Raw genomic sequence first — 12,802 nt, forward strand, 5'->3', positions numbered from 1 at the left:
ATTTTGAAACTTCAGGGTTGTCATATACATTTTGAATACAACACTAAACTTCAGAAATAAGTTTTCTAATTATTTTAAAAAAGGTGTAGTTTTCTTTAACTAACTTACTAATTTAATTGCTGTTAAATGATATTTTTTGAATTAGCAAAGCTTCAGCACAAAACCAACAAAAACCAACAAAGTTGCCATACAAATTGATAATGAAATAATATTCTAATAAATAAAATTCAAAACTGAATGTTGCTTTCAAGATTTCGAATATTTTCAAGAATCTACCAGTTATCAAGATAAGTAGGAAACAAATAATTTTAGAGTTGCCATATATACATATGTATTTTCGAAATAAAAATTAAAAAAATACACAGATTGAATTTCTTTTTCCTTTTAAATTTATTGTTGTCTTGTTTTATATAAATTTAATTTTTTCTGTTTCCAATTTTTTCTTTTTTTACATTTTATGCGCTTTTCCGACCAATTGACGCTTGAAATTTCAAATCTAAAAAATTATTATAAGGACTTCGACTTTCGTCGCCAAGCAATTTCTCGCTTTTCTTTTCAGACGCAACTCGCTTTCACTAAACAGGCACAACTCCAAAATCATACCGAAAAAAAGTGTGAACTCGCTCGCTACAGGATAATGCAACGACATGCAGCAAGGACAATTGCAACCCAGACAATTAAAAATGCATTCGTTGACAATCGTAAATCATCTTGGAAAACAAAATAAAAAAATGAAGGGTGGAAAATAAGTAGTGAGAATTGTATGTATGGATGTGTGTGCTTAACTATTTGCGCCTTCAAAAGGACATTGCATTGTCAGTCGCGTCTTTTGTCTACTCGAATGCAATTCTTCGCGAGTTTTCGCATAGGGGTTTTGCTGTTAATCGTGTTGCATTTTGCATTTCTAAAGCCCTTATGAGACATCTTAGATGCTAGAAAGAAACAAAGCGGCAGAAATTGTGGCTATAAAACATTTATTCGCCCCTTTGGCAAACACTCGCCATACGAGACTTTAATGATGGCTTCTTGGAGCGCAAATACGTAACTTCATTGAATTATTGATTTATGATTTAATTGACAGCTTTATGAGGCGGCATAAGCGCTTGTGTGTACATATACATATATGATACATACGCATGCATACTCGCATACATGCGCATATGAATGCATATTTTTTATACTTCTTTTACAGCATTGAATGCTCGATATCCTCGTAAATCAACAAATAAAGTGAGCCTAAGAAAGGTAGTGTTACAGGATATTTTTTTACAATCCTGCGAACAAAATAAGCTGGAACTTTTAATGTCAGTTTTGTGTCAATCGGCAATGGCAGCTGACATTTGATAGCCCTAAGCTGGTATTAGAAGCGATTGTTTTTTGTAGTAATACGTTTGAGTCTGATGGACTTTAAGTAGCATTTTTTCATATGGAAATGTGCCATGAAATTATTGAAGATGAAATTCGTGAAATGAATAAAAAAATTAAATTCATATTAGATTTAAAAAAAAAATTGTTTTTTAATTATTTAATTAATAAATTTTTTCACTTCATTTTACTTCATATTAATTTATTTTATTTTATTTCATTTTATTTATTTTATTTTATTTTCTTTTATTTTATTTCATTTTTTAATTCACTTTGTTTAATTATTTTTATTTAACTTAATTTTATTAAATTTTTTTATGTTGGTTTCATTTTTTTTATGATTCTTTTATTCTTTTTTATTTGAAAATTTGAATTTATTTAATTATTTAGTTTTATTTCATTTTCCGTTTTTATTATTATTTTATATTATTTTATTTTTTTTCATTTATAATTTTTAAATTTTAATTAATTTTATATCATTTTATTTATTTATTTTTATTTTACTTAATATTAATAAATTTTTTTTTAAGTTGGTTTCATTCATTTTATTTTATGCTTTTTTTATTTATTTATTCTTTTTCAATTTATAAATTTGAGTTTATTTAATAATTTATTTTCATTGCATTTCGTTATGTTTTATTTATTAAATTTTTATTTGGTTTCATTTTATTTTTATTTATTTATTCTAATATTGCATTATTTATTATTATTTTTATTTCAAAACTTAAATTTATTTATTTTTATTTTTATTTTTATTTTTATTTGAATTGATTCTATTTCGATTTATTTGGTTTCATTTTATTTTATTGTTTTTTATTTATTAATTTATTATTTCATTTATTTTTTTTTCATTTATTTCTAACTTCTTTTAATTAATTCTCTTCTCATTTTATTGTACTTCATTCATTTTCATTTCATTTTATTCCATTTTTTATTTTTATTTACTTTTATTCCGATTTATTTTATTTGGATTCATTTTATTTTTTAATTCTTTCCATTTATTTATTTTTATTTTATTTTATTTATTTTTTTATTATTTATTATTTTATTTATTTTTAATTTATTATTATTTTTATTTTATTTATTTATTCTTTTATTTAATTATGTATTTACTCTTCTTTTATTCAAAAATTTGAATTTATTTTATGTTGTTTATTTCATTTTATTTTTAATTAATTTCATTAATGTACTCTTATTTTTATTTTTACTCCGTTTTATTCATTTTCTGTATTTGGTTTCCTTTTATTTTATTGTTTGTTTTTTTATTTATTCCATATTAATATACATTATTTCGTTTCATATTTTAAATAATTTTATTTATTTCCATTTTATTTTATTAATTATAATAATTATTATTAATGTTTTTATTCGGTTTCATTTTATATATTCCTTTTTATTTTTAATTTTTTTTTTTCACTTCATATTATTTTATAATATTTCATTTTATTTTATAATTTATTTTATTTATTTATTTCCTTTTATTCCATTTTTTTATTTGGTTTCATTTTATTTTTGAATTTTTTTTATTTTATTTATTTATAATAATAAATATTTTTATTTCATGTTATTTTATTTGCTTGTTGTTGTTTTTTTTTTGTACATAACCTTATTTAAAAATTTCTTTCCAATTACACGATCAAACACATACACAGTGTACTTACTTCACACACCACCCTGTAGTGAAACCATATCATATACCAAAGAATATAACAAAAACGTAGCCTACTTTTAGTGAAGCCTTGAATGATAAATTAACAGCGGAATATTGAGTGCTTTCCACATACCCATTGAGCGAGCGCATTTGCTTTGCCACTCACATTCAGCGAACTATCTCGAGCGATAACCACCAAGCAAAACCGTTGCATACAAACAGGCTGAGGTGGAAAAGTGTTAGTAAAATGGCAGTGGCAGTAAAAAGAAAGCGGTGTAGTGTGGAAAAGCACGCTTTAAGGCGCTAACTGCGCACACATGCATACACACAAGCATTTTATTTCATAATTTTGATTTATTTTTGTTTCTCACTTTTTTATTTTATTTTTTCAAACCATTTTCACCACATTGCCTGCACTTAATTGATTACTGTTTTAATTTAACGGTACTTTAATGACTCTATCACCAAAGTTCTCCGGTAGCATCAAGCACAACCGCCGCCACACTCAGGCGGTGTTCAATTAAAAGTAACTTATAAATTTTTAAAATACAGAGTTGTTGGTGCAATTCACCTTTTGGGCACTTGTGTGGTAACGTGAAATATAATATATGCACGTATTTTAATGGAAAATCAATTAGTTAGAAGAAAGTTATTGGCGGAAAATACACCTATGAAGTGGGGGCATCATTTTCTATCTCTATTTTGCCTGACAAAATGCCCAATTAATTTATGAAAATTTAATTTTGTAAATTACGTTAATAAACAGTGGGGCAAATGGCTTAGAGAAATTAGCTGTAACTTGTCATTAAAAAGAAATTTAATTTATTGAGTTGTTTGTTTGTTTGAAAAGCCGAAAAATTGTTGTAGTTAAACAAAAAAGCATAAAAGGCATACAAATTCATAAAAAATTATTATGAAACTATTTATTAATTTATTTTGTTTGAAAAACCGAAATAGACAAAATATAGAGGTATAAAACCCCATAATTAATTTGTAGGTAATTAAATGTAAATTATAATGCCTTAAGAAAATAAGGTTCCCTCGAATTGTTGTTGCTTAAATAACGTTAAAATTATTTCGTTTTCCTGATGCTAAATTTCGGTCTTCTATACAAAATTTTGTGCATTGCTTGATATTCTGCAGTGAAAAGCCAAACTAGCAGCAACTTTTCCTACTCATGAACTGGTATTTGATGGCAAAGATAAAACTAGAACACAATGGCCTAGAAAGTAAGCAGTTGCAAAATGCCCCATTCAAGGTGTAAGTAAAACAATTATTCTTCTTTCCACGGATATGGATGGAAAAGATGAAACTAGTACGTAATGGACTAGAAAGTAACAAGTTGCAAAATGTCCAATTAGAGGTATATGCAAAAGATATACTCTTCTTTTCATGGAAATGGATGGAAGAAATGAAACTAGTACGTAATGGACTAGAAAGTAACCAGTTGCAAAAGGACCAATTAGAGGTATATGCAAAAGAAATACTCTTCTTTTCATGGAAATGGATGGAAGAGATGAAACTAGTACGTAGGGGACTAGAAAGTAACCAGTTGCAAAGTGTCTATTCCGAGGTGTTTGCAAAGAAACATTCTTCTTTCTATATAAAAAATAGTTAAGAATGCACGAAATGAGAGTTGAATGAATATAAATGTTGATGGAGTCATTGAGCTACTTTCTTTTGTGTCCATTATGAACCAGTTCGTTTACTGGTATAACACTCAAGCATACGCTGATTTGTGCGGCCACTTATACAAGGCGGCGCAAAATTAATCATGCAATTCTTTTTTTTTTGCGTTTTTGTCAAACTAGCAGCAAACCTTCCTATTCACGAACTGGTATTTGATGCCGAAGATGAAACTAGTACGTGATGGACTAGAAAGTAACCAGTTGAAAAATCCCCAATCAGAGTTGTAAGCAAAAGAAACATTCTTCTTTCTACATAAAAAATCGTTAAGAATGACGAAATGAGAATTCAACGAATATAAATGTTGATGGAGTCATTGAACTACTTTCTTTTGTGTCCATTATGAACCAGTTCGTTCACTGGTATAACACTGCGTAGGTTGATTAGTCCGGCTACTTATGCAATGTGGCACAAAATTAATCATCCAATTTGTCATTGTTTTTGAATAAATGTACTACGAAATACCTGCTGTCATTCTTACGCTGACTAAAATTCCACCTCTTGTCTGCAGTAAATCCACAAACTCACCTGAAATGAGAGATAGAGTGAGAAAGAGAGTGTGAGAGAAATATTAAAACAAATTTATTTAACAAAATTGTTATGCCTATTATAAGGTATAAGTAAATATTTAATACAAAAGTCCATGAGGCCGAGGAGTAAACCTCATTTTCATTCGACTATTTAAATTTACTGATAATTTTATGAAATTTGGTAAACGATCTAATTCTGAATTCTGAGTTGAATTCGGTTTGAACAATTTAATCTGTCTTGAATAAATTCAATATTTTAATAAAAAAATTTCCATTGATCGTTGGTTGCTAACAGGTTCCTAAGCACGGGATTTCGTATTATTATTAAGTTACAGTGGGTTTCACGCGATGTGGGCCTTGCGGTGAATAGCGACAAAACAAAGTCTCCGATAGGCATTCACAAGGAGTCTTCGAGTCTTGGACAATATCTCAGTGTTGACAATGGACCACATTCGAAGGTGTGAAGGACTACCTTGGGGCCAGCATTAACAACAGAAATGATGTCCGTTTGGAGATCAAACGGAGAATAACTCTTGTCAAAGCCCAAAGTAACACGGGCTCGGTAAGCAATCTCTCTCTCGAATAACTAAACTGAGACTCTACAAAACGCTCATAATTTCCCTCCCGGGTATATGGCGCAGAAGCATGAACGATATCAACAGCAGATGAGAAAGTTTTGGGTGCCTTCGAGAGAAAAATTCTACACAAGATTTTTTGCCCCCTCCGTGTTAGTGAGGAGTACCGCGTTCGGTGGAACAGCGAGCTGTATGAGCTACTTACAGACATGGACATAGTGAAGAGTGAAAATATGCAGCGGCTATGCTGGCCCATGTCACCTGTATGAAAGAAGACGCTCCAGCAACGTGAATCCACGACACGGTACCCCAAAAAGAAAGACGAGGACGACGAAGATCACACCTCCTTTGGCAGGACCAAGGGCTGTAGGACCAGTAAGCACTCTAGATTTTCAACTGATACCAGCGAGGGTAGGATAGAAACAGCTCGCGCGCGATTTTGGACTTGGCCGCGGTTGTAATGCCGCATAAATAAGTAAATAAGCAGCAGTTATGCTAGGATGTGCACTAGGCCGGGTCGATTTGTGGGGAGGCAAAAAAATCGCCCATTGCTCTGTGAAAATCATATTCTAGGGATCAAAATAAGAACTTTGCCGAAGGAACCATACCTCTAAAACGAACTCTGATGTCCCCTAATTTGGGTCGAACTTTTTAGTTTCTTTTCTCATGTAAAGACCAAAAATGGTGATATTTTGAAATGATTGTATGGGGAACCCCCCATAGGTGGATCGGCCGTCCAAAGTTAGTGGGGGTCGGTCATACATTTGGACTCGATTGGAGCACTCTAAATGGGTCAAAGTGGGATTTTTCGTTCGACCCAAATTGGGGGACATCAGAATTCGTTTTAGAGGTATGGTTCCTTCGGCAAAGTTTCTTATTTTGATCCCTAGAATACGATTTTTACAGAGCAATGAGCGATTTTTAAATCCACCCGCCCTAATGTGCACATTTCAGTCACAACCCCATGGGAATATCTCTTAATAGCGTCACCAGAGTGGATGGCACCCACCTACTGTACGATCTACAAGGGCATCTGCTAATATTTTTTTTCTTATTACGTACAAGATATTCTTTGCATTGACATTTGTACAAGATGCTCGTGTACAATATCCATACTCTCCAACCCAACTCATTCACACTCGCGACCGATGTAGACGTTTTCGAGGTCACTTCCACATTCACGATCGGGCAGATGCTGCGAAGGTTTTTAACGATTTTTTTTATCAAACTATGAGCAGACACTCCATTCTCTCCGAACCAGAACAAATTTTTGAGGGAGATTGAAATGAGGTCAAGAAGCCCTTAGATAAAGGAACAATTTGAGTGCTTCTATACTAAGTGTTTGTCAATGAACCACTTTTTATCTTAAAGATATGTAAGATGTACAAATATTAAAGAGATCCATTCCACTCGATTAGCTTTAAAATGACTTAAATTCCTTTTTTACGCATCTGCTTTTACACTATAAGGCTTTTCAGATTCCCAGCCGTCTTTGACATTGAAGAAAACGGCATGACTGATGAGCTGGCAGGCCAGTGATACCCTTGAATTGATTTCTCCGAGAAAAATGAGTCTGTAAAAAGCTACTTGTGATCTGCTGGTCTTCTCTTGAACTTATGCGTGTCGAGTCGGCTCGCCGAGCTCTAGACTACAAGCTAACAAAGTTCTTCTGCCCACTATCAAATTAGTGGCGATGTAGGCATCTTTTGAGGTTAGCAGCGTGAAATCTCTCTCAAATGTTTGGGATCTCAACCGGACGCTGTTCGTTGGAAAAATCTTCTTGCTCAAACTCAATATAATTTTGAGCCTCTTGCGCAGTAGCTTACAGTAATTCCAGGAGTCAAAAAACATAGGTGATTAGGTGGGATCACTTCAGCATCTACTCCAAAGCTATCTTGCTTCCGGAAGACTAAAACCTAAGCATTTTGATCGCGACCGTTTAACTAAGCTTAGCGGAATTTCTATATCAACACGCAGCCATTTCACTTCCGAATATCTTAGCTAGTCACAGTTCGTTTATATCCTTTCTTTCTTTCCTAGCTTGTGTTATTGCAATAGACGGTTTCTATACTTCACATGTAAGTTTCGAGCCTCGTTTTCTCGTTTTTCTTCTCGTGATTGACCGGCCTGTTCCAAGCTAATTTGATCACTAGTGCTTAGAAGGACACACTGGACGACAGTGCAGACCCGTAGAGACACCGCACTAAAGAAATTTCGCTCGAACCCCATATTTCGTCAGGGAATTCCTTAAGCCCACAAATAAGTTGCATAAAAAAAAGGTTCAATAATAATATCGAGAGTCAACAAAAGGTTCTTCTTTCCCTAAATGTCAGAGGATACGAAATAGTTGACGCAATTGCTAAGGCTGCTTCGTTGGGAAAATTCATTAGACCACAGTCAGTGCGGTTGTAGCTCAGCGACGCAGAAGCCTGTATTCAGCTGACTTTTATCTCAGAGTCACTTTGCTACTAGCAGATGCTCAATATCTGTTGGAATCATAAAATATTTCTTGACGCCCTACATAGCGGCCGAAATTCGAGAAATCTTGGTCTAAACACAGCATTCATAGCCTTAAAAGTGTACTTCAACCTAATAGGTGAAAGAGACCTGACCTCGTTTGAAATGTACGCAGAAAAGGATGGGATTACGTAAGTGTGATAGTGTAGGACTATTCTCATAGCTCGATCTCTCGCATTGAGCTCCAAATAATGGCTCTTCTTTGGTTTAGGGAAACCACATTTCACCTGAATAAATTTCAGAGACTGCGCGAGATTTAGACGGAGCGGTATTAGACTGGACTGCTGGTTTGACAAAAGAGTAGCACCTTTCCGAAGTACAATGGACAATAACCTGAGTTAATGCGACTGTGAGTTGCTCCCGAACTCGGGATAAAAGCAAAAGAATAAAAGAAAGTTTTCGTTCCATGAGTGCCGTCAGTATTTGCATATTTTGGTAGGGCAATGCACTCTATAGCCTGACTATGGGCTAGATGAATACCAAATTACAGAAACCTGCCGAGAATTGCACGTCTAAGGAATCTAAAATGTCTAATGCAGTCCATTTAAGTTCGCGTCAAGGTGCCATGACTTGGAACCCGCAAGGAACGAGAAGAACAGGCAGATCATTGATGACTTGGCAAAGGACTGTCCGCAATGAAACTGGAAAATCGTTTAATGAACTGAGATTTATGTCTAGAATGGAAAACTTTTGTTGAACCTTAAGCTCCTAAAGTGAGTATGGAATAATAAAGCTTTTATTTTAGCCCGGTTCACTGTAAACTAAATTAGTCTTCTAATAGACTGGAGCTTAATTTCTAGAAAGTTTTCATGTTGTCCTAGAACTTACCTTCGAAAGACTATGGATTTGTTAAGAGAAGCTTTTAGCGCCCTAAGGCCGCGTCTGGTTAATTTTCTTATCGGCTGACGCGATAATCTTATCTTGATTGGCATGATAAGAAGAAGAAAAACCTTTGAAGCACCCATGCACCAGCCGATAAAAAGACTAACCAAGCGCGAACTTATGGAGTTAAAAGTTTCAAGGGTTAGGGTAGACTCATTCCACAAAGGCAGACAGTTTCGTAAACTTAAACTTCAAATGGTTGCGAACTTTGTTTTGCTGATCTTGTTTTAGATTTGCGCCATCACTTGGCAGTTGGCAAACACAGGTGATGGCAACACTGCAGATCAGTTTGAACAGCTGGTCATGAAGCGACTAGCTGACAGTTGTTGCGTCAAGTGACAGCCAGAAAAAAAATGGGCTAAAGTTACAACACATTTAAATGTACTCGGCTATGGGAACAGTTAGAGTACTGAAGATATACTGAAACATACATAAATACATACATGCATACAGAAGCACACATAAAAGCGCAATGAAAAAGAGGTGGCAATGAAGCAAGTGCAAAAAAAAGTGCTACTTATGACCGGAAGACTGAAAAAATTTGCAACAAAGCAAGTTGAGTGAGGAGCGAAGCGATAGTTGCGAATATAGTAGTGAAGGGGAAGGTACGCCGGCAGAGAAACATAGCAGTATATGAAAAAACCTAAGGTGAGAAAACAACAACAAGACGCTCTGCGCAGTATTAATATGCAAAGTTGCGGAAATCGAGCAAAAAAGCAATAATAAAAAATCGTAAGAGAACAAAAACAAATCATCAAAAATGACAGCAGTTTACGATTTCATTGTCGTTGTAGAGAATTCACACCAAAGCCAGAATAAACTTGCAAATAATTCATTTACAGTACAGGTCTATTCAAGCAAAATGGCGCACTTTGGCGTTAGTATATCTTTTACAAAGCGCAAAGTAGATTAGAAAAAAAGTAACAATAATAACAAATAAAATAAAATAACTGTGCCAGCGAATCGAGAAATGGAGCGTCAAAAATTGCTCAACACAAGCACAATTAGCGCACAAAGAAAATTCATGAATAGCAAAATGCTACAAAGGGAGCTAAGAAAATTTCAAAAAAGCGGAAATTTTGTATTCTAAATTTACTGCCTGTCACCGCCGAAGACTTTAAGAACTTTTGGCTATGAATTTTTTGTCTAATTATATTAGACTGCGCAGTTGAAGCAAAGGCCAAAGGAAGCAGCAGCAGCCAGCAAGCGGCAAAAAGTCGCACGCGTTTCAAGTTTCAACTTGACGAGCATATGGCACTGCCGTAAAATGCTTAACTCCAACGCCTTGTGGCTACTGTGCGACGCCTTGTATATGGTCGACTTGAAAATAAATTTAAAAAACCCCTGTAGGAAAAAGCATAGGTCCGGAGCTTATTTCTGCACTTTTTGATAAAAGTAAAATGGTATATGCATTTTTCGGTAGCTCGAAACTAGTACCAAAGTGGACAGTTGGTGACTAGTGCGCTCTGCACTAGTTTGTAACTAGTCTTTGCGAAATAAAAAGTTAGTTTGTAACTAGTTCACAAATGTAGATGAGAAAAAAACATGCCACTAATTCATTCTACATGGAGACGTATGCCATTTTTCTATTATTCCTTTGCTTCCACCGTATTTTGCTTAAAATTTAAGGCGTTATTATTTATAAAAAAGCGATTACAAAAGATTCTCATCCAATCCGCCTAGTTCAAGAATAACTCTACTCCTCCATTCATTTCTAACGACAAATTTTCAACAAGAGTATTAAAGAGAAACGAATGGAAAGACATTAAAGGTACGGATTTAGGGTACACGGTTGTTTTCACAAATGGATTTGAACGACAGCGTTGTTAGTAGGAGTTACAGCATGCCAAGGCCCTCACTAAGCATAAGCCTTCGTTTAACTGCCCTGTGCAGCGCATTTTCGGTTGAACTGACAGTAATAAAGACGGCAATTGTTTATGTTAAAGCCTCTAACGCCACTGAGCGACCGTATAGAATTTCCTCGGATGCTAAGTTGAAGAGTTTACAGCTCTTTGAGTAAAATTTCTCGCATATACCGGCAGTCGACTGGTTTTAAATCTCTAAAATTACACGGAATCATCGGCAAGACAGCTTTGGAATATGTGAAAGTTCTGAATAAAACGTAGTATGCGATCCTGGGGTTTGGCTAGTAACCTATTGTCATTTATTTTAAAAGCCAAGCTGATATGAAATCTCTACAATCAAGTGCTACGACTTCGCGGGTAAGAGGGAGTGCTGAATGAGCTGGATTCACACACTACTAAAAGCATAGTAGAGATTCCTGGTCGCAGAGACAATCCGAGGATTTACACCAAGGACAATTTATAGATATAATTGTTATAAAGTTTGTCACCAGTATAGGCAGTCTGCTATAATATTATTTTAAGTGCCGGCTCCGATCGATTTTCATCAAAGAAGCAAATAGCGATGGTCTTCGGAGGCTCCCCATTAGATACAAAAGCAAATTTGGCACAAATTCGATAAAAAACTGTCGAATATGCTGTTATAGATTGATGGTTTCTTCAATATCTTGGTAATCGACATAATAACAGGGCACTGTCTGATGAGTATAAGCAGTATGGGTCCCAATTCAACGATTTCTGCGGCTATTTGCAGTGATTGGGAGGAAGTAGGAAGTGTTGTACACTGCCATTTTCAGATCTAGACTAGGCTATCGTAGACGCGACATTGATACGCGACCATAAGTACTTTTTCGGATGCATAGCAGACATAATGGGTGGGTAATGTAAAATTTGCTTTTTGAATCGGCTATAAAAAAAAACTAATCAATATTTTTTCAAACTTTTTTTTTTATTTTGAAGATTGAACATTGTCATTTAGGAATGAAAAACAATATCGTTCAAATGACTGCCACGACTGGCTTTACAGTAGGCCATTCGATCAACCCAATTTGATCGATTGTTTGGGCTCCAATTTCATGAATGGCAACTTCGATTTCGTGTTTTAAAGCATCAATCGTCTCTGGATGGTTCGCATAGCATTTGTCCTTAACGGCTCCCCACCAAAAATAGTTCAACGGGCCTAAATCACAGCTCCGAGGCGGCCAATTGATATCGGAATTCAATAACGGTAGCCAAAAGTTCGAGTGTAACTTTGGCATTGTGACAAGTTGCACCGTCCTGTTGAAACCAAATGTCGTCCATGTCATCCTATTCAGTTTTTGGAAACAACTCGTTGAGCTTGTCACCATCGCTCGCCATTTACTGTAACTGCGGCTCCTCGCTCATTTTCGAAAAAAAAAACGGCCCAATGATGCCGCCACACCAAAAACCGCACCAAACAGTGACTCGTTGTGGATGCATTTGCTTCTCTACAGTAACGTGTGGATTTTCTGAGCCCCAAATCCGACAATTTTGCTTATTGACGTAGCCACCGATGTGAAAATCAGAAAAGAAGAAGAAGACTCACCACTTTGGAAATAGGTTTTCAATATTTCCCAATTTCGTTCAAGCGTATAGCGTCCCATTTCGTAAATGTCAAAATTGTAAGTAAGTTATGAACACATTTGACATTTGTGTTACCATTCTCAAAAAAATAGGTGGTTCAAAAAGCAAACGCTGTATGGCCCACCCTGT

At 34.7% G+C, this 12,802-nt stretch overlaps 1 protein-coding gene across 1 annotated transcript in view; it reads right to left on the minus strand.

Annotated features, from left to right (window-relative positions):
* Positions 1-5,156: 5,156 nt before the first annotated feature.
* LOC129238380 (uncharacterized) overlaps positions 5,157-12,802 on the minus strand; it is a 55,345-nt gene continuing 47,699 nt past the window's right edge. Inside the window, exon 3 of the mRNA XM_054873406.1 lies at positions 5,157-5,230. Within this exon, the coding sequence (XP_054729381.1) occupies positions 5,157-5,230 (74 nt within the window). The remainder of the gene's footprint in view (positions 5,231-12,802) is intronic.

This window comes from Anastrepha obliqua, chromosome 2, assembly GCF_027943255.1.
Source record: "Anastrepha obliqua isolate idAnaObli1 chromosome 2, idAnaObli1_1.0, whole genome shotgun sequence".
Taxonomy (NCBI): Eukaryota; Metazoa; Arthropoda; class Insecta; order Diptera; family Tephritidae; genus Anastrepha; species Anastrepha obliqua.